This window comes from Emys orbicularis, chromosome 15 (genome assembly GCF_028017835.1).
Source record: "Emys orbicularis isolate rEmyOrb1 chromosome 15, rEmyOrb1.hap1, whole genome shotgun sequence".
In the NCBI taxonomy this organism is placed as follows: Eukaryota; Metazoa; Chordata; order Testudines; family Emydidae; genus Emys; species Emys orbicularis.
The window spans coordinates 29,088,572-29,114,286 of record NC_088697.1 but is presented as its reverse complement, the minus strand read 5'-3'; the positions used below and the strand labels follow the sequence as shown (position 1 = coordinate 29,114,286).

General features: G+C 42.1%; 1 protein-coding gene across 1 annotated transcript in view; it reads right to left on the bottom strand.

Annotated features, from left to right (window-relative positions):
* Nucleotides 1-10,278: 10,278 nt before the first annotated feature.
* SIK2 (salt inducible kinase 2) overlaps nt 10,279-25,715 on the bottom strand; it is a 101,948-nt gene continuing 86,511 nt past the window's right edge. Inside the window, 6 exon segments of the mRNA XM_065417006.1 lie at nt 10,279-10,858; nt 13,249-13,340; nt 14,327-14,440; nt 15,823-15,986; nt 16,149-16,433; nt 17,507-17,735. Coding sequence (XP_065273078.1) covers nt 10,279-10,858; nt 13,249-13,340; nt 14,327-14,440; nt 15,823-15,986; nt 16,149-16,433; nt 17,507-17,735 — 1,464 coding nt within the window.

Sequence of the window (25,715 nt, the reverse complement as noted above, 5' to 3'; positions counted from 1 at the left end):
AGAGAAAGCCGCACCATTTTATTGGAGCTTTGCCATTTCCAAAGCATGTTTTCTGTATAAGCAGACACCTGGGCTTCCCAGAAGTCTTTGCTGCAAGATGTGTTCAGCTGGCTGTCGTTGAAAGGGTAATACAGACTCAGGTGGTTTCAATGTACGGTATTATTTACCCTATTGACGTCAATGGTAGCACATTCTTAGCTTTCCTTCTCCATGGCAGCCTCTAGATACAAGCAGGGAAGCATTTACTAGCTACCTAAATGGGACTAACCTTTTCAGAACTCAGCATATAATTCTCAGATAAGTAAATGTCCATTTTTGATTATTTTGGGAACAAACCTCCCATTAGTCTTTCACAATCCAACACCACATGTATTCTTATCAAAACACCGTAGTCTTTATTTGCCGTTAAGTCAATTCAACAGCGACTGTTACATAAAACCATATTATGACATTTTCTTTACACAAAATTACCCCATTAAATTACGTTTTGGTACAAAGATTTTGTATTCAACCACCATATTTAAATAGCTTTCTAACTCTAAGTGACAGCAATACAGGAGACACATTTTTCACGTTAGGGGTATTGTATTGACTCGTCTTGCTCAAGACGCACAGAAAATTCAAGAAGTGGGAGACACCCACATTTCAAAATAAAGATAAGATCTGCTACAGGAATTGCTGGCTTTCCTGAATAGTTTCCCACAGAGCAAGCTCCTCCCAGAACTAAAGGAAACTGTATCCTATATGGTACAATTTCACTGTCTCTTTATTGCAGACAAGGCTCCAATGGGGCCTGCTGGACAACCTGCCGCGTTCTTTGAGGCGATTGTCACAAGCTCCAGAATCTCAACTTTCATTTAAAAACAATAAATAAAAGGGCGGGGGGTGTCCAGCTCCAGCTTTTTTGGTTAGAAAAAAGCCTTGGCGATGTGACCCGAGTGTAAGCGTCGGCGTTTCCAGGCAGACTGAAGCAATAGCTCTCAGGAGGGAGGGCTGCCCTGCTCGTCTTGGTAGCGTTAACGCTGAGGCCCAACAACGATGCTGTAGGTGTTGCCATTGTCAACTTGTGCTGCATGCCAAAGCCTGGGAGAAAGGCAGCGCGAGCTGCACAATGGACTGTGAGTGGCCCCCTTGTGTTGGTGCAGTGAGTGTGTGGTGCATGCGCAGTACCACCACCTTTCTCTCTTCGCACTCTGACCTTTGGAAACAGTAGGCCAGAGGGGAGGAGCAGAGCCAATCCCACAGAGTCCAATGGACATCCCCCCTTCAACCAGCTGCAGCATGCTCTTGTGGGTGGGTGCCAAGACTGCAGTTTACCAGGCTCCAGTTATTGCTGCTTCTCCCTTTGCTGGATGCCGCCTGCAGACATCACTGCTTTGGTTACACTCGGTTCACATTTTTCTGCACAACCATGAGGGCTAGAAACAGGTGTATTTAAGGAGAGTTTGGTTTCTGATGTCATTGTACGACAGAGCCCGGGCATGAGCCTGTGCCTTAATCCTGTCCTGCCGAAGGATGTATCTGAACACCTATGAGTGGGAGCCACGTCTGGCAGAGCGTGCATGATCGTACTCTGCCCACCTGCATAGTCAACTGTGTGGTATCTCGAAGAGCAAAGCTTGGGCAGGTATCACTGTCTCCCCACCGCCTTGACAGTAGCCCGAAAACCTACAGGTGGACCATCTTCCCCTCCCCCTGTGCCCTGAGATTTGGGAGTTCACCAGCTTGTCTGCTGTTTTACAAATGGCCTTGCCTTTGTTTGATTAAACATGGCCCTACATAAAGTACACGGAGGCACTCAGCGGAATCGTGCACCACTAATACAGCTGAGGGGCAAAGAGGATACAGATTAAAGTTTTTGGAACACGCTTGTGCCACCTGGTTCGTTTGGGATTTTGGCTTGAAGGTGTCGATACAGCCGCTGGTGTGGTTTTTGACTGTAACATGACGGGAGGGAGGCGCACTGCCTCGGTTTGGGCTAATGTTCTGAGCAAGGACTGACGTTACTATTGAATAGCAGCAGCTGCAGCATCACCATTGTAGCTTTCCTTTGCAGCCCAAGCCTGTGCTATACCATGTGACGCTGCTCTGATGAGCGCTCTGCTTCCCCTGGGCACACAGAGGGACAGGCTTTTTGCCAGAAAGTTTTTGCAAAGCTGTTGCTGAGCAGGTTTTTATTTCCCCCTTTGCAAAAATGCAAGGAGTTTGCCCTTTGGGGCTGTCGAAGTCACTAGTTAGTCCCAGAGGGCTCTTTGCCTTGTGACTCTCCCACTGGTGGTTCATTCAGTTCTGTCTTCCCCATGACTTCCCTGCTACTCCCCCGCCCCCAATCACAACCACCTCCCCCCACTTCACTGTATCCTGATAAGGGCTCTAGAGGGAAGCATTTTCCAAGCTTATCTTGAATAGCTTCAGGATTCAACTGCCTTGGGAACTGTCTAGTCACAAGGAAAATTGGCAGTTTTGAGGTGGTGAATGACAGGGACTGAATGGAGGCTCAGAGTCAGTTTGATTTAGAATCTTAGAATATCAGGGGTGGAAGGGACCTCAGGAGGTCATCTAGTCCAACCCCCTGCTCAAAGCAGGACCAATCCCCAGACTGATTTTTACCCCAGATCCCTAAATGGCCCCAAGGATTGAACGCACAACCCTGGATTTAGCAGCCCAATGCTCAAACCAGAGACCAATTAATTGGTCAAATTAGATTATAAAAAAAACCCAATCAGCAAAACTGACACCCTCCCCTTTGCAGCCTGTGTATACAGGGTGGTGATAGTTGTGCTGCTCAGTTAACCATGGGCTTAATGAAAAAGCAAGTGCCACAGGCTTGAGGCCCAGGATGGGAACGACTCTGCTCTACAGCAGTGACAGATTTAAAGTCTACACCTTGACCTAAAGCCAGCAGTTTATACCACTGAAAAGGGAGAGCTTGGCCTGCTATCTAATGGGACCCACAGCCCTTGTGTCTAGCCCTGGAAGGTTCTGAGACTGATGGAGAAGTTGTCTGGAAAAGCTACAGTAGGCCATTGTTGAAGTGTTGTGAATGTTACTCGGGCTTCTGATTTGTATCATGATAACTAAGGCACCTGCTCTAGAGGTGGAGAGAGGAGCTCTTCCTGTGGGGTATATTGGCACATATGCTGGACTGGGGTGGCAGAAAGGTCTTGATGGTTTGGGGGGTAGTCTCACATGACTTAGTCACTCTAGCTGCCTACATCTCAGCCCCATTAACCCTTCATACACCACCTCATGCAGTGCATACTGTTTACAGCTGTGAATGTAAGAGGTCCAGGAGAAGGGGGCTTCAGAATGTAGCCACCCCCTGCCACACACCAGTGAATGAGGAGGTGAAGGAATCACCCACATGTTTTTTTAGGACGAGTATTTACAAATAGGAAAATATTAAATAGGGACTATGAAAAGTAAATCTGAGAATTTCTGTGGCAAAGTATGTCTTGTCTAGGGAACTAAGCTGTCCATAACCAGACCTTCATTTTCCTGTAGCCTGATTTGCTCTGAACTCTTTGGCTAATGTTTCCACTCACATTTCAGGCAGAGGGCAACCCAGGCAACATTAGCAAACAGCACCTCTGATCCTGCATTTAACCAGATTTTGGTGCTTTCACATTGGGTGAGGTGTTGGGTTTGAAAGAGGCTGAAGCAAGAGCTGGTTTTGGGGATGCCGCTGTCAGGTCTGTACTGCCAGTGTATCAAGGGCTACATTGTGTTGGGTAAATATTTACCAAAAGCCAGCCATCGCTCCTTTCACTGTTCTAACCACTGCCTTGTAATTTCTATCAGTAGGAATGCAACAAGGTTATCTAGCAGCTAGATATAGCAATTATAAACTGAAACTAACCCAAAATGCTAACTTCACATTCCAGTGTGCACTCATACTTAACTATAGAACTCTGTTCTTTGTGATCACACCACAAGCAAGAGAATCAGGGCCTTACACACCTGTGCACCAGCCCTTGCAGCTAATGCCACAACACAGGTGCACCCATTCAGCCCTTAGAGGAGCAGTCAGTTCTGAGTGTGGCAGGGTGGAAGGGCTTTTCCAGGTTAGTTTGTGCTCCCCTAGTAATTCTTCCTCAATGTACTTAGGACTTTAATAGTCCCAACAGGGTTAAAAGAGGCTCTTACAAAATATGATGCTAAGTCTAGCTAAGGTTGTAAGAGAATATCTCTGTGGTTGTTGGAGAATTAGCAGCAGATAAAATATATCTTAGCCTAGTAGGTCTCAACCTTTTCCCTTCTATGACCGTCCTCCCACCTAGCTGGAATCCAGGATAGACTTTTGTTCCATCTAGGACTATAGGAAGGTAGGTTAGTCACAGCTCCCTAGTTGAGAACCCATGGTTAGAGCCCAGCACAGATACAAAACTTGTATCCACATCTGATGGGCAAACATATCCATGGATATCTGCAGATTTGCAGGGCTCTACCTGTGATGTTGTTTGTATATTTTCCCTACCTTAAACTCACTCTCTATGCAGAGCCATTCCTCTGAGTCTTTTGCTTTCTATAGAGCTTTCCCTGCTTGAGTATTTAAATTTCCTCTTATAATGTAGTTTTTCCTAAGTTCTCAGTGGGCTGCCATGATTCATTTTTATAGTCCCTGCCCCTATCAGGGCGGACCCATGGGACTTCCAGGTGTATCCTATAAAAGCGGCAACATATGCCCTCTCTCAGCTTTAGTAAGTTGATTCTAGCCACACTGGAAAAAAGCATCTCTTGAGGTTAACCCAACTGGAAGGTAAGGTTTTAAGAAAAACCTCCTAGTTTTATTATACTAAGCCATAGTTCTCCTGTCACACACAAGGTTACAGCAAAAGGTTCAGCGAAAGTAACAAGCAGGATCCAAACAAAACTGCATATTTATTTCTCAGCATCTTCCCTTCACTTTTAGAAAGAAAAAGAATGGCTGTCCCAGCCACAGTCTCCGACTTCAGGTAAATCAAACTTATTTTGTGAGAAGAAAAAACAATGTGAGCATGGATTTCAATTTAATACACAACTTTAGATGGAACAGCTGGATGCTGCTTCTGGTTCTGCAAACAGAGCCCAGGAATTGTATCTATCTGGCTCCTTTTGCCATTAGCTGTTAACTTGTGGATTTTGGTTGTATTTCTCTTAATGACTGTAAGTGACTATGGTGCTGGTGAAAGGTGTGGGAGTAATACCCCCCTGCAGGGTGCAGTTCTCCTCTTAACCCCTAGAACAAGTACAGTCAGGGCACCTGAAACTCCCTACTACAAGGGGGGAAATTGTCCTTTGCACCCTGACTCTTCCAAATTGGATTGAGAAATGCAGCCTCACTGTAATTCCCCCAATAACTGCTAGCACCTGCGGGTTACAACTGAGCTAGTCTGGATTTGACAGGTCAATGCATGCTTTTGTACTGATTTAACTAGATTGGCTTAGAACAGTTAAATCTGCAGCCTCTTTGAGTGGGTATTATCTGTATAATTTACTCCTAAAATGTAGCTCATTTCCATAAATATATAACCATCTTTTATACCAATATAATCTCATCCTTGCTAGAAGACTGCATGGCTTTAACTATCTGTTTCTAAACCTATATAGGTAATAGGTAGAGCCTTCCAGGGAAACCACTCCCAGAGCCCATTTTCAATCACCCTAACCATTACTTCCCCTACCTATAATAAATGTTGAGTAGAGCTAGGCAGAACTTTCCAACCAGAAAGCTTTCCTGCAAAAAAAAGGGGGGTGGGGGTTCCGAAATTTCTTTTCCCCCCCACAAGAAAATGTCATTTGATTATTTTTTTTTGCAATGAAAGTTGTTATAATTTTGGAGCTTCAGTTCTTCCACTCTCCCCTCCTCTTGTGCCACCAAATGCAAAAGATTGAATGGAGTTGAATGGTTTATTTCTCCCTCTGCTTTGACTTTTCTTAAATGCTCTCAACTTTGGAGGATTGGCAGAGCTAAAGGGTTTCATTTTTCCTTTTGCCACTTCCAATCTGTAGATTTTTCTAAAGTTGAGGAGGTTTTAAAGAGTGAAGAAATGAAAATATGCCCCTGGACACTACCCCTTTAATTGTGTTAAGTGGAAAAAGGGGGGGGAAACAATTATGAAATTCTGAAAATTCACAATTTTGCAAAACAAGAATTGTTCTAGTGTTCTTCAAAACAGAAAAAACTTCTAATTTTGGTGTGAAATTGTTTTTCCTTCTCAAGCTGCTTTAACATTGAATCCTTTTCCTGATCAAAACCAAATGACTCTTCTTTTACAATGGGTTTGAGAGGGGAATGGTTCAGCAGGTGACCTGTGACAGTTGGATTCTAGCAGTGTTAATAGCAAACATCTATGGCCACACCCAATCTCTTCTTGTGTTTAGAAAGAAGAGGGTTTTTTAAATCAGGGAAGTATAGGAACTAGCATTATGTAACCTACACTAAACTGCTGCTTTCAAGTCATTTGGATTTGTTGGTCAGTGTTCCCTGAATAGCTTAGGAGTTACCTATGCTTTTAGCCTCCTGTTATAAGAAACTGGTTTTGAATAATTACTTTCCTTATTCACAGTTACCTGTGTAGTCTGTCGGTGATCCAGATGCATTAAGCAAACATTGCCTGTGCTGTGAATGGGTGATATCGAGATCAGGGCTGTGCTAAATGGGTTGCATGTAATATAGAAATGGAGCTATTGTGTGAGGCTGTTAATACATTTTCTTCCTTCACATTTGTCTTCTGAGATCAATTATATGAAATAAACGGAGTTGGTTTGTACCATCTTGAAAAAGACAGTCCAGAGAACCCCACACTGGCAATAGGAACATGCTTATTTTTCGTTATTTGTATCTTGGTGTCTCAGCTGCAGCCTGCCATTAGAATAACTTAAAGGTAATGCTACCATGGCGCTTGCTAAGCTTACAGTGTAGAACAATTTTCGATTCCATTTTAGCTCACTAAAGATTTAAAAATGAAATGTACATACTCTTTATTTTGTATTAATACACTGTAATTGCTTTACAGAGTCCAGTATACCAGTTGCATGTAATTACTACAGATGAACTTGCCCAACTGGAGCTCACAAAACTAGTGCATTTATCCCAAAGCAAAGACTAAACCCTCTAACTCTTTAAAAAAATACATTAAAGAACGTACCACACACACATATTGCACTTTTCTCCATATGAAATTTTTACCCCATATACATCTCACCAAAGTCTCTTCAAAGGAGCCTGTAATACAAGATACTAAAGGTAATACTTAACTATACAGTAGTATACACAATCCTCTAATGTTAGACACAACAGACTTGAACAAAAGCAGCCACTTCAAAGTAGCATGAATACAACGAGTGGTGCCCACGAAATAGTCTAGTGTGGCATTAGAAATGTTTTATTCTAAAGAAAATGACATGAAATGTTAAACAGGCTGTTAGTTGAGGGAGATCTAAGCTACTTCATGTTCATAACATTCAAAACTCTTTAGCTCCCTAGATACCTGCATTCCAAAACTCAGCAGTTTAAACTAGTTGGGACCCTCTGGTAAAGAAATGACTAAAATGAGTTGAGATCAAACCACAACAATAATTCTGCTCTCTGTGCCCCTGAATCCTGATCCATGGCAGCCTACTATGTATGGGGTGGTAGGGTTTGTTGTGGAGATAGTTAAGAAAAGGGGCAGGCCGTGTTTTGTAACTCAACTCCCTGTGCAGAACTGGGCTTCTGAATTTATTGTTCATGCTATGGAGACATTTCCATATCCATTGTTTGCTTCTCCCTCATGCAGCTCTCTAGGTATTCAGCTTGGCCTCGTATGTCCACAAATGTTTGCTTAATATTTAAGGGGGCCCCCTTGCTGCCCACTCTTGCAGCGTGTGGTCACCTGCCCTGGTGAGATGCTTAGATTCCACTGGACCTCTTTGCCATCTAGCCATAAAGAAAGGGGTAAGTGGGCACAACCTCTAAGCTGGGATTCCATGCTTTAGCTTACATGGGATTTCAAATTGCCCACCAGCAATGACTTTGGAATCAATGTGTAGTCAATACAAAGCCTTGATTGAACAAATCTGACTGCACTACAAGTGGATTAGTGACCAATATTACACAATGTGCTGTATAAACACCACAGGTCAGTCAGATTTTAGCATACTAGGAAATAAGGCAATTGCTGGCAGCAGTGCTGAACTTTTTCCCGTTTAAAGCTGACTAATATATAGTCACTAGATTTTTTTTTTTTACCTTTGCCATGTAAATGCTGTATTATTGCTCTGTGTGCTGGCTGCTTATTCTCTGAAGGGAAAAAATAGTTCTGCAGTCTGATCTTTGATAACTCTGTTTATGACATGAAATTAGTTGGTCAGAAAATCTGATTATAAACTGACTGGGCTTTTTCTCAATGTATCAGGAATTCTTTCTTCTGCTACCACCAATTCAGTTCAATGTCTTGGTGCTTTATACAGTGCCTGGAGAACTTGCCCGTGGGTCAGTGTAAAGTGACAGCCTAGATTTGGTGGGGTTGGGAACTTGCAACAAGACGTTGATTTGAGAGCAAAGTCTCAGGCGCAAGGATGGTGATTGTGTAGTGATAGATACAGATGGAGCTATTAGCATATTTAGCCTCTTTCCTCACTTTGAACTTAATGAAAAGGGAAAACCTTCCAGACAACAAAAGGTGTTTTTCATAAGCAGTACCTGCTTCTCTGCTGTTCTTTGTGCTTTAAAGAACCTGCATTGTGCTTAGTGTGTTCATCTGCTCACAAAGGGCTAAACTCTCCAACTATGGGGTACTAGGTTCTCCTTTAATATTGTGTCTCAGTATTTCAAACACTGGAGACAACCCAAATTATGGTGATTACCTATGTCCCTTCTATGGATCCAAAGCCCAGCTGCTGTCTGGCATTTTGTGAACTGCAAGGGTTTGGAGACTCAAGTGCTTGCTCAAAGTGAGTATCTGTTGAAATGGTTAATATAGCAACAGTTCTTAACACTAAATATTGCTGTAATACTTTTAACATTTCACATATAGATGAGCAATCAAAACACTAAGGAAGTTGCATTGTATTCCACATGGTGGAACACGTGCTCTGAAGTGACTTTGGCTTTAGCATGGATATAAATGGGGTATTGTCTACTTTCTTCAGGAAAAAAAGCATATAATCTGATAAAGAACCCAAAAAGGCACAGCACTATCACTTCACATGGGGTTTTTAAGCTCATTTTGTTTTGTCCTTAAGTTCTAAAACCTAAATTGTCCAAATATACAAAGCTTAATAAACCACCAGCAACGCATACTGTAAATTCAAAATAGTTATTTTTAAAAAGCGACAGAGGACAGATGTATCCTCTCCAGTGACCAGAGCTGCTCCAAGGCAGAGGCCTCCACAAGAGGCTGTCCGCAAAAAGGGTTGATTTCTAATGCTACCCTGGCTGACCTTTTTGACAATGTCATTTGCTGCAGTTGTAGACCTCCTCTTGGTACTTTCACATCTCTATTAACTGATCCTTTACCTTTGGAGTATTCTGTACCCCATTCAAAGGCCTCTAAAAACACTGCAGTGCCCCAAGTCAGACCTAGCTATCTTTTGACTAGGTCAGTGTATCATTTTGTCAAAGTTCCAGAAACTTCCCATGATGGGCAATTAGAAGTTTTTTGGCAAGTTTGGGGAAACGCTGTTTGCTAGCAGGAGGATGTGAAGTCTGTTGGAGAAACACCTGGTGTCCTCTGAGACTTACTGTGGACTAATTCAACATCAGTAGCTTAGAACCAATATTTCAATGCCAAAGTGCAACTTTCCTTTAAATCCACCATGCACTAAAATTTCAAGAGTTTTTGATTTGCCTTCAGGTTACCCAAGTCTGAGTTCCAATTAAAAATATATTGCTTTTAGTGCCAAGAAGTACACTGCGTCACTCATTCATTCTCCTTTCTTTTGCAGATCTTTAACAGGTTTCATCTGGTACTGGATGGATGCTAGCAGAGTATCCAGTTTTTGGAAGGGCCCCTTTTCTTTCTCTTAAAACTACATCTGTAATCTCCTTCTCTGCAAACTGGTTCTTGGTTTGACCAAATCGCACTATCCATCTCCTGCCACCGGGTTTGTGGCATAGTACTGACAGGATGAACTAATGGCTATGTAGCGTTTAGCCATCCCTGGCTAGTACCAGTCAGGTGGCTTTTACATCCCCCAGTAGGTCAAGGGTCGGAAAATAAGCCATGAATTTTAGGGTTGGAACAAAAATGAAAATTCACATGCTTTTCCTTCACTTCACCTGTCTTCCATTCTTAAGTTAACACTGCAGGGTGGCTAATTCACCAAGACATAGCCACTATGTTGGGGGTCAACAGTCTCCATCATTTCGCAATCAAAAAGTCCTGGCAACTCTGAAAGGGCTAACGCCTCATAGTTGGACTGAGACTCATGAGAGGCTGAGCTCCTCTGGCTATCTGGTGATGCTACATTGCTTTGCTGGGCTGGGTTCATGGAATACTGGCACTGGTTTGGGTAGTCTGGCTCAGAAGAGGGGACGACTGGCAATTCACAAGTCTGATAGGAATATTGTAAGGGCGGCGGTGGTGGCTGCTGCACATGAATCTGCGATGGCAGCCGAGGTGAGCTGTGGATCTGTGATGGCGGCAATGACTCCAGCTGCAGTTTCTGATACTGGCTAAGGAAAGGGTCGTATTGCATTTGTTCTGAGGAAGGCTCCATTACAGGGCTCAAGGGCTGTGCCAGGCTGAACTGTGGCGGCGGCGGCTGCTGCTCCTCCTGGCCTGGAAGTGGCAGTTGACTTGAGCTTGGGTAGGAGCTTTCAGCTATTTGCATCTGGTTAAAATAAGCCTGCAGCTGGGACTGCTTCTGGAGGAAGAGTCTCTTCTGATGCAGCCTGAATCAAGGACATCAACAGGAATTATTTTCAGTCTTTGAAATATTAATACTGAGTGAGATTTGTCTGCTAATCATTCTAACAGCAATGGCAGAGGAGAGTGGTGAAACGTACACTGGGTTCCAGAACCTTTGAGAGAGCCAATCCCTAAACTGCTAGTTGGGTTTCATTTACAGTTGATCCTTGTTAATTGTCACTTTGCTAATCTGCACACTCAACACGTCTCTCCCTGCTTCTCAGCAAAGGTGCAATAGCAGAGACAATGCACTAAGGTCTCTCATGGCTAACGTTACAGAACATGTTCTAATAGACTATGAAGTATTATCCTGAACAATTAAAACTAGACTATGCTTGGCAAATAAATAAACCTTATGCACTATGCAATGCAGCACGAATAATTTATTGAAAAAGCCCACACTTCCCCCCCACAAAAATGCTAAGGGTGCTTGATCATAAAAAAATTCTCATTAAGTAATCAACATCCCAACTTCAACCAAAAATTGTAGATACATTTGCTTTGTTTGTTTGTTGGCTACTTGCTAAATTTCAGAATTCAGCAACTGACAGAGTCTCCCCAGTTACCAGTGCAAATTAGTGAAGTTCCACTGTTCCTATTTTGTGACCTGCATCATCATCTTGGATTTTAACAAACACCCATGCTCTTCACATCTGACAAACAGGAAGAACTTAATATGAGGACTTTTATTTCATAGCTCCCGTTGGCAAATTCTGGGGATATCACAAAAGTGGGATCTCCAGTCAGGCAATTTGCAGGGCATCCAGAAATAGGAAGTCCTTTCCTGCCTAGTCTCTACAGCAGAGGTGGTACAAGACTGTTCCCAGCTCACCTAGTTTAGGTCGTTTACATTTCCTTACACGCAACCTTCTTTTCTTTATTTAAGACATGAAAAAGCAGATGAAGTTGCTTTGGTCAGCAAGATAGTGTTCTGGATGGTTGTCAGCCTTAGCTCTCAAGCAAGAGTCAGCGTTACCTCTCAATTCTACAGCCACTCTGGACGCTCACTCCAGATATAAAGGGACAACAACAAGAAAGTAAGTGAAGATTTCAAGTCCCTCTACCAGTGTTTATGGATTACAAACACATGGATTATGTGGATATGTCTCACTATATCAATTCCCTGCCATTGCAGGGGCCTTGGACATTGGTGCACCTTCATCCTTCCTGTTCTCTGCCTCTGGCACTCAAGAGTTGAGTCTCCTGAGGGCTGTTATACTTTTGTCTAATTCTGGCTTTAAGGCCAGACCCCTTCTGACCTTCAACTCTGTGACTCTTTCACACAAACCAGAGCCAGTTTTTAGCTGACTGTTATACAGGCCTTTGTATACCCTTGCTCTTTTTGCTTTTGTATCAGTTTTCTCTAACTGCTGTTGAGCCTAGCAATTTAAATACACAGAGAAAACAGTGAAACCGGTTACAAAAAGAGGGGAAAAAAAGGGGGGAAGAGACAACGATGTCTCTTCCAATCTAAACTCTGTTATTGTAGACATTACAACAAGCAAGATAGTTTGAGAAGTGTCATTTTTAAATTGATTGTCCTTTTGGATGTCTGTCAAAGCCTGGCTCACAGGAATTCCTCATGTTCTTTGTGGTAAAATTATCTGGTCATGGAAAAAAGGCAGGAAATACCCAAATGACTGCAGGGATTCCGAGACACCACATCATTCATGTTCTGAGTTACCATAAATATTGCAATACATGGTTCAGAAACTTTCACTGGAAACCATGAGTACAGAAGTATAGGAACACTGCCCCCAATTCACAGAACCTCTGCACACTAAAGAAAGCTAAGGACACACCATTATCTGCTGAATCAAACTTTTATGGTCCTTTATCATCACTGCAGTAGTCAGGCAGTGGTGGCTGTTGGGACCCAGCTCCCTGTCAGTCTCGCTCTTCTCCACTGCACAGAGGAAGTGAACAGGGCTACACTGTAGGGTTGGACTCAGGAGGGAAGCAGAAGGCTGCACCCTGTGAGTATCACACCCCCCTCTGCTCCTCCCCGAACAGAGCCCCGGCTGACCCTGCCGGCCCATCAGCCTGGCCCCATAAGCAAAAAATTCCCAGATCCTGAAAAGCCAAAATTTGGGTGAAATTGGCAAAACTTGAATAAAATCTAGGAATTTTTCAGCAAAAATTGGTAAATACTGATAATGAAGGGCCTTAGTACTGTGATCGTAGAGATTTTAAGATGAGTTTGCCTGGCCCAAGAATGTCTCTATTCTCCTATTACTCCTGGGAGGAAGTTGCATGTAAATTACTCATCTACCCAGATTGTGAACCATAAGAACGGCCGTACTGGGTCAGACCAAAGGTCCATCTAGCCCAGTATCCTGTCTTCTGACAGTGGCCAATGCCAGGTGCTTCTCACCTGTGCTCTTGTAACTGCTGTTCCAGGCTTCGGGGCAGTTCTTTGCAGTACAGCTGGCAGGTATTCTGGGCTTTTGACAGCAGGCTGGGTTTCTGCAACAGTACCAAAAGATGATGGATTTAAAATGTGAAATGAAATGCACTGTTTTAAATGGATGTGAGTCCAGGAGAGAATGAACTGTCCCATAAAGCCTCATCTGGGGAAGTACTTGTTTATCCTATCACAATGTGAGGGTTTTTAAGAGATTGGGGGCAGCATTTTCAAAAGTGGATGTGCAAGTTTTGGATGTCCAACTTTAACCTATCTAGCACCTGGTTTTGCAGCACCACCAGTTACTGGTAGTGCCTAGAGGTCCCAATCAGGGATCAGGATCCTATTGTGCTAAGCACCTGTAACTAAAAGATAGTATTTGCCCCAAACAGCTTTCCGTCCAAGTAATCACCCTCAACTATAACTGAAGTTAGTGGTAGCTGGAGGTACTCTGCATTCTGAAAAACCAAGCCCAATGTCACTCAAGTTGGATACCCAAAATAATCTGAACCACTCAGAACCCAAGCACACTTGAAAATGTTGGTCTGTTCCTACATTCTAGATATGATTATGTACTAACTGGTAGCCATAATTGATTTCAAACATTCACAGAGGTTAGACTTCTGTGGGAATTTTTATTATACAAGCTGGGAGAATCTGCAGAGTTTGTGTTCTTAAAAGAAAACCAGTAAAAATAAAAAGAAATGTTACTCTGAGATGAAAAAGGACAGAGGCTCCTCAGATCACTCCCCAAACTAGATCTTGGTACATTTCCTTTAAAGGAATGCAACCAAGAGGAGCTACCAAGAACTGTCATTGAACTCCTGTTACTCATATTTGCCTCTAATTAGCACATAAGTAACTGGCTAAGAAAGTGGAAAACCAGAAGCAGTAGCTGCAGCAACCAAAGGAATCCCTATTACACAAGGTGTAACTTGAATTTTTGTTGTTTTACTAGTTATCCACCATTTTTCTCATTGACAATAACTGGCTAGATTGGTGTGTACTATCGATGGCTGGCTTGACATTGTGGAGGAAGGCACCATACCTGCAGTCTGTGTTGCAAGTACTGTGTTTCTAAGCTCTGCCGTCTGGATAATAACTGTGGATGCACGCCATTAGGGAAGGCAGATACAGTCTCCTGCTGCTGAGAAGCTTCCTCCTGGGAAGAGAAGGCAAGAGCACAGTTTAATTCCTCCAGACAGAAGCTACATTTTCTGCTTAAACCCTTTAGGGAGCTGCTTACACAGATCTCCATAGCTGCAGTGACTGGGGCTCTAGTGCCACTTGATCTGCGGGGCTCATTGCTCATTTAGGATTGTTTAGAATTTAGATAGGATTGTTTAGAATTCTCCTCCATGCCACAATAGAAAAGGCACACAATTGACTAACCTGGAGAAATACAAGGTATTTTCTGACTCATCTGCTCTCAGATCCCAGTGGCACTAGGACAAAGTGATCCTGACCCTGTGAATATGTCTGCCTCTTTTCAGAGTTTTAAAACCAAAGACAAAAGGCTTTTGATACGAATTTTAAAAAGAGCTACACACACAGTGGGTGTCTCCAACAGGCACGATAGCTGCTGATGTGGCTGGAGAGAGAATGGTTCATTGGTTGGCACCACAACTGAGCTCTGACCTGTCACACTTAATGACACGTTCTTCTGAATGGATTGTGACTTTCTGGTTTCCAGAGAGTGAGGAGTGGCACCTAAATCTCATAGCGAATTGTGAGAAAGCACTGGGATTATCAGTGCTTCAAAGTTGGTCTCTAGACCATTTTGCAAGGAGTACAATAGGTTCTATTGACCATCAATGCTGATTATTCCCCTGAGCAGGTGGGCCCAACAAGAAAAGATAGAAAGCGCTTATTTACATTTGCTGCCTCCTGTTTTATTACAAACAGGCAAATAAAGGAAAATGAAAGCAACGAGTTGGATTTTGTCTGGCAAAAGAAGGCCAAAGCTGACCAAGTGATGTACCACCAACCATATTTAAAATGACAGGCGGAGGTCAGTTCTGTTACAGCACAGTAACTCCACTGTGGCAGAACAGAATGTAGTTCTATATGTATCTAAAACACACGTCCTTTAGACAAACTAACAATCCGTTGGATCCGAAGAGCCCAGAATACCATCTCACTGGTTCCACAAGGCTGGCAAACACTAACCCACAGGCAGGGCCGTAGCAACAAAGAACATGGCCCCCTCCGAACATATGTCTGGGCGGGGCCCCTTACAATGCAGAAACTGGAATGCAGTATTTATTTTGCCACTTTTAGGGGCCCCCTTCCTTGCGGGGCCCCCTCCGGTCGGAGGGTACGGAGGGCGCTCGCTACGCCTCTGCCCACAGGAGCTCAGTACCTGCTCTACCCTCCATTATACAAGTGAGGGGGAGAGGAGCAAATTTAAGCTCTAAATTAATGTCTCTTCTAGGTCTCCCAGTGCATCTCCTCTCCTCTCTTTATCTGTCTCTTTGAGGAAGGGGCTTGTTTCTGCCTGTGGCTTGTACTGCACCAAACACATTATCAGTGCTTAACACACACCTGAGGGGGGCTGTTTACAAGATTCTGCAAGTGGGGAGCAGTTGATGTTAGGTTGGGCTCTTCTTCTGATCCCATCTGTTCATATAGCAGCTGGACTTTATTCAGCTCCAGGATTCCTTTGGTTCGTGCCAGATTCTGAAGGTGCTGTCTAAATGCTACAATTCCTGGACAAAAGTCAAACAGAACAATATCAGCGAACAATGGGCACAGCCAGCTGAACTCTGGCAGGGCCCAGCTGAGCCGTATTTCGCCACTAAAGCTTGGGTTAAAGCACACATAGTACTACATTTGTGCGTAACTTCTCATGACAACAGTGAAACAGTTACCTTGTGTGAGGGATGTGTCAGATGCCCTGCGCCCCTCTCGGAAACTGACGGGGGAGCGGTTGTGGGCCTCTCGTTTCTGGGAGGTCAGTGCCTGCATGGCTGGATTGGCAGGTCTCAGGCCTATGAAAGGGGGTGTCATTCTGGGTGCTGACTGGTTGGCCAGCACCATTTCTTTCAGTGTAGGATTGTCCTCAAGGAAGTTAAGATCCCTCTGAAAAGATCCCATATCATATTCTGAGTCAATGCTGCCCAAAGATGGATTCTCATCCAAGGAGTAGACTTTCCCTGTGAGCAATAACAAGCACCAGATTAAATGAAAAGTGCAGTAATTTAGCAAAGCAAAGCACCACAGGTTGGAGCCATTTTTACCAGCACCGTCTCCAGTGACTGGCATGGAGGAAGTGTAAGAAAAATGCAAGCTTTATAAACACACTAATATTTCCAGCACTGCAATGGGGGTCACACACCTGGTTTTAATACTAAGTTGAAGGCTAAAATAAGTTAAATGGCTTGCTAGCAAGGATACTGTGCTCCCAAAGTGCTTTTCAAACAATCACTTCATTCACCACTGGGGTGAAACACAGAAGCCATTTACAGTGGACAGGTACATTACACAACTATTGGGGACATGAAGATGTGCATTCCACATCCAAATGAAACTGTAGGAGGAATTTAGGGAGGCAGAATGGAATTACCCAAACTGGAACCTAGCAGGGTTAGTGGGAACCAACGCTTGCAGAAGTGCAATGGAACCTTGAATGGTTAGATATGGTTATGAACTTGGCTCTATAATCGCGAAAAGACAACCGCTGAGGGCTTTAGCCTTGCATTAAGACCTCAGTTGAGTACTGACTCTGGTACAATGCCATTAAGTCACCAATCTTGTTTCCTTCACCACACTCGTTTTCTTGAGGAATTTCCCATTCAAGTACTGTCTAGATTCTGCTCAACTTGGGAGAGCTGACAAGATCATAGCCCAACTTGGCATTGCTGCATCCCCGCATTGGCATGGGCTGCCAGAGAAACTAGTGTTTCTGTCTAGGCACAATCTTCACCTGGGAATTAAATATGTTGGGATGGTTAATTATGCTAAAAATGTAACTCATTTAAGTTGCCTGCCACCCTCTACCCTTTCTACATTGCCATTAGATTGGATACAGTTGTGCTTGCATAGGCCACCTGTGAATTTGCTCCCGTCTTCATATCTGCCTTTATTAATTAATAAATAAAAAGCTGCTTTTCTTGATAGTTCTTAATTTAAGACACAAACCAAGCTACAGTTCTTCATCCAGCATGTAGCAAGCGGGGCTCGTAGAGCCTTAAACAAACTTTTGCAGAGACCTCTACAATTTATGTACCTATGCCTGGCATCATGACAAGCTGGTTGGTCACTTCTGCCAGAGTGTGACGTCTTTTCCCACAGCGGGTTGCTTGGAGGGCTGCAAATGCCTGCGCGGGATCGTCTTCTGATTCGCCTTCTGTCTCTATCCCCTCATCAATAGACGTTTCCATCATGCTAGTAGGCAGTGACTGGCATCCTTTCCTAATCACCATTGGGGGCAAGGGATCTAGCAAGCAGCCGTTTACCTAAATGCCACAGGGAAAGGAAGAAAGACAGCATTCAATTACTAGCATAGAGGCTCCTTGAAGAATAAAATCTCTGCCCTATATTGTGGGACGCAGACTGAGACTGAGACTGACTCAAGGCAGCTTGGATATTCAGTGTCATCTGCGAACTCCTCTGATTTAAATCAGAGACCAGTTCAGAGTTCCAAAGTGAGGTTCCAGAAGAGTAGAATCACTGGTCACCTTATTTTTTAGTTAACTTGAGAGATTCCAACAGTAAGTCTTAATTTCCATAACACTTATTCTTGTCAGGAGTGTCTCATAAAATCTGCTTCAGGCGTAGCCACAAAATATTTACATTTATGAAACACATGAATTTTGTTCTCTTCAGTCCTGTCCATTGTTTAATTTAGAGTCTGGCAAACAAGCATTCGTAAGACCAAGTTTGCCCTATTTAATTCTGCACTGTCTCTGTAAAACTGCAAAACAATAAGTTCTCCTAAGTGTATTTCACAAAGGATCAGCAAACATGCCCTTCCTTGGTTCATGCTTAGAACTGGTCATTTGCATTATAGGTCCATTCCTCTTATCTTGTGTCTGCTCAGTCCAGCTGATGTGGGGGTATCTGGGACTTGCAAGGGAAAATGAACAACATCAGTTTGTTCAGATAATTTTACATTTTGATTCCTTAACAGTGAATTGGAAAAAGATGGAGCCTGTGTTCATACCATACTATGGCCGTACTTTATGCAGTATTAAAAAATAGTTCTGTCTCTAAAGTATCGTAGAAGCTGTAAGCAGCTTCCTTTTGTAAGATTGGCCTGGGCTGCTACTTTTTTCTTCTGCCAAGATCAGGGTGGATAAAAATAATTTTATTATTTATTTATTTTTTTAAAACCCTAGATTTTATTTTAAATGGACTTTTAAAAATGTAAACGAAATAAATTTGTTTTTCAAAATAAGCCCACTTAATTTCAATTTTAATTTAACTTTATGAAAACCTATGTTAAGGACTAAATTTACAATAATAAAAATTTAAATAAAAAAATTCAACAGTACATATTTGCTGCTGGAATTTTAAAGAAAGTCAAACCACTAAACTGATGGAAGTCATTGGCTAAGCACCTGGAACCAGAGTTTGTTGAAGTGCTAAATGGGCTTTTGACAGCAAGTAGCTGCTTCTGCGGGTACAGAGAGAATATTTTTTTTTCATTTGTTTATTCAAGTAGTTCAAGTTCAATTACTAGCTCATTCAAAATTGAGAAACTGAATGAGAGTTGAAAAAGCAAGAAAGTGTGTTCTCTCCCAATCTACGAATACAAATGGAGAGTGAGGATGAGATCTGTTAGAACTAAAATCTTGATGGACATGGTGACCTGAAACATTTAGTTCAATTAATTAACTATAGACACTTCCTTAAACAAATCAGTATGTTTCAAATGCAATTTTGATACTTACTTTTTATGTATCCAGCACATGTAAGATTTTTAACTCATAATGATTCTAAACTTCTTTTCTGTGCATTTTTAAATTAATTCCAATTTCCATACAAATACTGCTTGACACAAGTCATGAGTAAAAAATTAGATATCTAGTAAATAAGAAATGTCTATTTTCTAAGATAATAAAGTAGAATTAACATATTCAGGAAGGATGTGGCCAAATTGGAGAAAGCCCAGAGGAGAGCAACAAAAATGATTAAAGGTCTAGAAAACATGAGCTATGAGGAAAGACTGAAAAAATTGGGTTTGTTTAGTCTGGAAGAAGAGAAAACTGAGGGGAAACGTAAGTTTTCAAATAAATAAAAGATTGTTACAAGGAGGAGGGAGAGAAATTGTTCTTGTTAACCTCTGAGGATAGAACAAGAAGCAATGGGCTTAAATTGCAGCAAGGGAGGTTTGGATTAGACATTAGGAAAAACTTCCCAACTGTCCGGTTAGTTAAGAACTGGAACAAATTGCCTAGGGAAGCTGTGGAATCTTTCAGTGGAGGCTAGGGAACAGTTGTCAAGTGTAGTTCAGGAACGCATCCATGGTCTAGCTCAGTAGGGATGTCTGGACAAAAGATGAAAGAATAAAGAGGCATCCTTGGGTTTGACATTTCATGGATTTAATAACATTTCCTCATTCTTGGTTTAAGAAGGTTTTAGGAGAAATAATTGAATCCTCTATTCCTGTCTAATACTGAACATTTAATATTACGCTTTTGCCTTTATTATGTACAGTGCTCTTCTCCAAATCCTTCAGAGGGAGCTTTCCAACCATTGCCTGGAGTCTGAGGTACTCTGCTCCTGAATTTTCCTCTTCTGCATTTTCATTTCAAGTCCCTCCAACCAGATAATTACCTCCCTGCTCTTCACTAATCCCCAGACATTTAAGCAGTTGCAATTTTACAAAATGGTGTAGAGTTCTCTACAGAGTTTAGTTTTATCAGATTAACTTCATAATTAGTTAACTGCTGAGCTGTTTTGGGTTGGGCCAATTGCCCACACATCTCTGTGGATGTTACTTTCTAGTGAAAACCCAGTCAGGTTTTCACTACCTAGGTCTGGGAATGTAATGTCTATACCTGGATAAAGGTTAGAGTGGGGAGCACCCCATAAGCCAGATGATCACTAGACCTAGGAAAAGGGCAGGCATTCAGCTATCCCCAGATGGAGGATCCACAAAGCCCTCCAGATGAGAAATGACTGCCTGGTTGGCTAAAAGATCTGTTTCTGTAGTTCATTTCCATGCTTTCTGGACTCATGGAACGGAGACTTCAGGGTAAAACGGAAATTCTCTAGTTTATCCAGTCCTGCTTGGATAGAAGCTGAGTCACGTTTTGGGGTGATACCCATGGACAGCTGGGGTTGTCTGTTCATCACCTCCACAGCTGCACAATGCTAAATGATAGATATTTCTAGGGATAAACTTAGAAGGGGAAGAATGCATTCAAGCTTTACCTAGAGTAAATTTGGATTCAGTTTTATTCTGGACACTTCCTAATATCTTTTGCAATTTAATTCTTAAACTTCCCCCTGTTCTTAAACTCTCAAGTTTCCTGCATAACATTTCCAACCTGTTTTAAAACCCACTTGAGCAAGCAGCTTGGTGCCAGAAACAGGTTATTTCTGAATCTGTGGAATCCCTGTACTCTCCTTCACACCATTCCTGCAAGCCACCAAGTTGTAAGCACCTTCTTTCTGATCGTGGACAAGGCAGGATGCCCTCTGAAGTCCATCTGTGCTGCTCCTTAGTCATTTGGGGATCACTGGGTGATATGAGGTGCTCCTACTGACCCAAGGAATGAGACTGGGACTATTTTCTGGCATAGCGGTGCATAGCATTAACTACAAGGGCCATCATCACCAGAGACTTTGATTTCATAGATTGCTTTTTTTAAATACAGGGATCGCTAGTGTCTCTCCCCAGTCCTGACTGAAGAGTCTAATGGGTGACAGCATTACAAGAAGAGGCTTTTGTATGCACTCCCAGCTGGTGCAATTTAATACTGAACTAATGTAATTTTGTGACCGTAACAGAACAGTTCAGCGGTCAATGAGATGCCAACGCCACGCGGCAGAAGCATTGCTTCTGTTCAATAGGAAAAATTTAAATGTCCCCAGTTATAGTCAGTTTTACAATAATATGGGGAAGGTCATCCCTGTTGACTGAGTTTTCCTTGCAATGCTATAAACTTGAATGAAAGTTGTGCACATGGTCCTGAGCACAGTGCAGACGTTCCCACTACACACTGGAATTCAGTTGGCCATTCTGTATAACTAGCATAACTTCCTAGTTACTAAACACAAGAGAAGATAACAAATGACCAGTCTTTGTGTGCCTTCTCCCAGAGTTTAACCGCTAGTAGTGGGGCCTCTGAGGAGTCAGATAGCAATGTCAAATGCAGGGATGCAATTCCTGCCACTGTTTTTGCAGGGGTAGAGGATGCATGCCTCCTCTCCACAAGGAAGCCTGAAAACAGAAAAGCATTAGTGACACCTGAGGCCTTGCTAGAGGCATTGCTAACACAACCTCCAGCAGTTAAATCTGCACGGAAGGCAAAATGCCGGGCCCTACGGCCCTGTCTTGACAGGCAAAGTGTGTGGCTTTCAACTGAATTAGCTGACCAAAACTGAAAAGCTCTCAATGCTTATGTAAGATCTGGGCTAACAAGCCTGAAAGCATGCTAGCTAGCTTCTTGTAGCCTACGCTACCTCTCTAGCTACAACATGGCCCGCTAAATGTCTTCAGCCCAGGGTGGATTGATTTAAATCAGCTAGTTAAATTACCAAGAGGCAAGTCTCAATTTAAATCACTGATTTTAATAAACTTTTCCATTTGTACTTCAGGTATTTTTAAAGAGGCACATTCTCGCTGATTGATATAACCATTAAAACATGTTGATTTACAACTAAATAGAGCCTTTACACTAGATTTGGTACATTTTTTGCTAAGAGTACACTATAACTATGTACATTTATTTAAGCAATTATATAGCTTATTATTTTCACATTCTTATCAACTGTACATTTAGGTATGTTTGAAAATGGTGAATGATTTGTTGCTTATTTACTAGATAATTATCTTTTTGCTCATGATTTGCATCAAGCTGCATTAGGATGGGAACTGGAATTTAATTAAACACACAAAGCAGCATATAAAGTTTATGGTGATTAAACAAAACTACCTCAAATGTTTTGGATACTTAAACTTCTCTTATCAAAACATGTTTCATATTTTCAACTAAACAATTTGTTAAACAGATTAACTAGTGAGTGAATTAAACTGATTATTTCAGATCAGCCTGGGCAAGTTTTCAAATATGCCTAAGTGAAAGTGACTGAAACTTAAGTTGCCTACTTGCCTAAGTCTCCTGAAAATGAGACCGTCTCTTAAATTATTTAGCGTGACCTATTGTGCCATATTTATAAAGCTTGATCTCAAATTAAGATCCCCCCCCCCGTTTTTCTTTCCTTATATAGAAAAGCAGCCTTTAGCTCACAGTTTTTGATAGAAGCTCATGCATTCAGCATATTTTTTTATTTAAACCTTTAAAAGATTATAATAAGTTTAGGCCTTAGCGTATTTTGTATTAAAATCAGATTTCATTTTAATCAGGTTTACAAAAAATTTAAACAAATCCAGATTTTTTTATTTTAAAAATCGATTGTTATCCACCCTGTTTCAGGTGGATCACATCTTAAAGAACAATAAGAGGACTTTTCAATGACATTACACTAACTCAATTGAGCTAACACAATTGAAAACTCCATCCTATTTGCTGTCAAGCAGTGCCTGTTTGTTGTCTCCTGCCGCCCCCAATGTGTTTAATAAATAAGGATTTAATGTTTGTTATGCTGTCATCAGGAAAGAGCACAAAACCAGGGATACACCAGTACCTAACTGGTGAATGCAAATCATTGGGAAGGCTCTGGCAACTTATTTGTTAACACAGGGCTATAGATGAGATGTGATGTTACAAGTCAGGTACAGAATGAGAGTAAGTTTCAGAGAGCTTTTCCTGAGTTTAGCTGGTTTCCATGCCATGAGAAACAGCATTGTAAAATGGCATAGTGAGCTTCACGTTCCTCTCAATGACTCTGACAAACTTGGTCTGTTTGCAAATAAAATGATGGCATTTCATATCCCAGCCCTGCAAACCCAGTCTGGGATCCGAGAGTTAAGCTGTTTTCCCCCCCTAGCTAATGCATCATCAAAAGTAAAGATTCTGCAATGGACACTTAGGGTATGTCTACACCCAGCCGCTAGTTTGGCGGCTGAGAATCGAAGTTCCGGGTTCGATTTATCGCGTCTGGTCTGGACGCGATATATCGATCCCGGAAGCGCTTGCCGTCGACTGCGGTACTCCAGCTCGGCGAGAGGAGTACCGCGGAGTCGACGGGGAGCCTGCCTGCCGCGTGTGGACCGCGTCTGAACCGCGGTAAGTTCGAACTAAGGTATGTCGATAACGTAGCTGAAGTTGCGTACCTTAGTTCGAATTTGGGGGTTAGTGTAGACCAGGCCTCAGTTAACAATTCTGCTACCAGTGCACAACCCAGAAGAGAAATCAGTTTGCCTTCTGTTAGTTATGCTGCTGCAGCAGCAACAAAAACAGAGCAAATTTATTTTAGTAAAGTCAGCTGATATGACTTAGAATAAAGGGGGCAGATCTGTTGAATAAGGAAGTTCAATATTTACCAAGTAATTTTCTGACTATATCACTTCATACATTTCTGAATCTACTGAAAGAAAATAGTAGCTAAACTTCCATTGTTATAAGAGTGCTTATAAAACAAGACTTGAATACTGAAAATGGCTTTCTGTGCCCTTCTTGAACACCTCAAGCTTTTCCAACTCCACATGGGACAAAAACTGAGCCATCAAAGAGATAATGCAACCCCCCCTCCCCCAAACAAAAAAGATGGAGATCTAGATTCAGATTCTACTAGAGAAATGAGTTAGGGCCCAGTGTTCACTACACCAAGTGGTTTTGGCTCCTGTTCTCATATGGGATTCTGTTCCTCCATTTTTAACATGCATTGGCAGACCAGGGCTGCCGCAGGTCAGAACTAGCAAACTTCCATCAGGGGCACGAGTGGAGTAGCAGGGTTGAGATGCATAGGCAGAGATATAATGGGGAAGTTTACACTGCAGTTTCATTCCCTGTTGTGCCGACTAATGGTATTAGTCGGACTTTCATCAACACTAAATTAATGTACAAACAAAATCTAATGAACTGGCAGCCCCGATGCAGGGTTCTCTAACTAGAATTCTAACATGAAAAAAAGGGTATTCGGGTCTGCTGTATTATGTTTTTGAAATGTTTTAAGGGAAAATGTGTTGCAGAACAGTTAATCTACAACAAAGCGTCCTTTAGTATTTTGAAAACCAACATTTTTTCAAACAGCCCATGTAGATCTAGGGAAATACTTCCAGCATTCGTATGAGATGAACACCTATCCATATTGTGCTTGTAGTAGAATGTGTTGGTATGTACAAAACAGCTCTGGATCTGTTGTCTGATATTTTAAGACAATTTTTTTCCTTCCATAGTGTGGGTCACATTTTAGGAATATCTCAGACACCTCCCTTCCTATGTGTGATTCCATGGACCATCTATACATAGATTTTATGCTACCACCTATCACTGTAGTGGATTTTGTGTAGTCTCTGGCACTTCTGCCTTTTCAAGGTAAAAACTCTGCTTCTCCCACTTGAAAACACTTAATATCCCTGTAGCAATAATAGTTTCTTACATGGAAAGTATTTAACATATTTGCTGTCTTGTAGTGCAATTTAGCAGCTGAAATGGATGAGGACAGCCAACACCACATGTACAGTCATTTCTTTGCAGACCACCAGTGGCATATGGACCACAGCTTGAGAACCTCTGGTGGACATGGACTGTAATATCTAGCCATTGCAATATTCTCGAGGTCAGTGTGATCTGACTCCACAGTATAAAGTATTCTGTGTGCTGGTCTATTCTGTTCAAGCTGCATTTATTTAAAAACAAACAAACAAAACAAAACTGAAGTTTCATTTTCAAAGGCTGCTTCTTTTAAGTCTTGTGATCTGATGGCCATTTGCTTTAAAGTGAATCAATAGCTTTTCTGCTGCAAAGGGGCCACACACAGAGCTATTCAAATCAGTGATGTGAAAAAGGTCCAATGTACTACTGTCAACATCTAACCATCAACAAGTAAGAAATCCTTCAGAATGACAAGCAGGGACTAAAAAACATGGTTTGAATCCAACAGAATATAATACGCCAAGATTAAAATTATAATGTGGTAGCAAACATGAGAATGCCAGTGTTAGTGTGTGAATAAACTCATTTTTGAACAATTCAGTCTGATGCCAAACTTGAATTTTCTCCATGCTGCCAGTTCACATCTCTCTCTGCCTCCCTACAAAGTATTGCCACAGACACATAGTTTCATGACAAAATACATCAAACTTGCTGTTGCTCCCTTCAGAGAGTTAAGCTGTAACTGTACACTTGTATAGCAGTGGA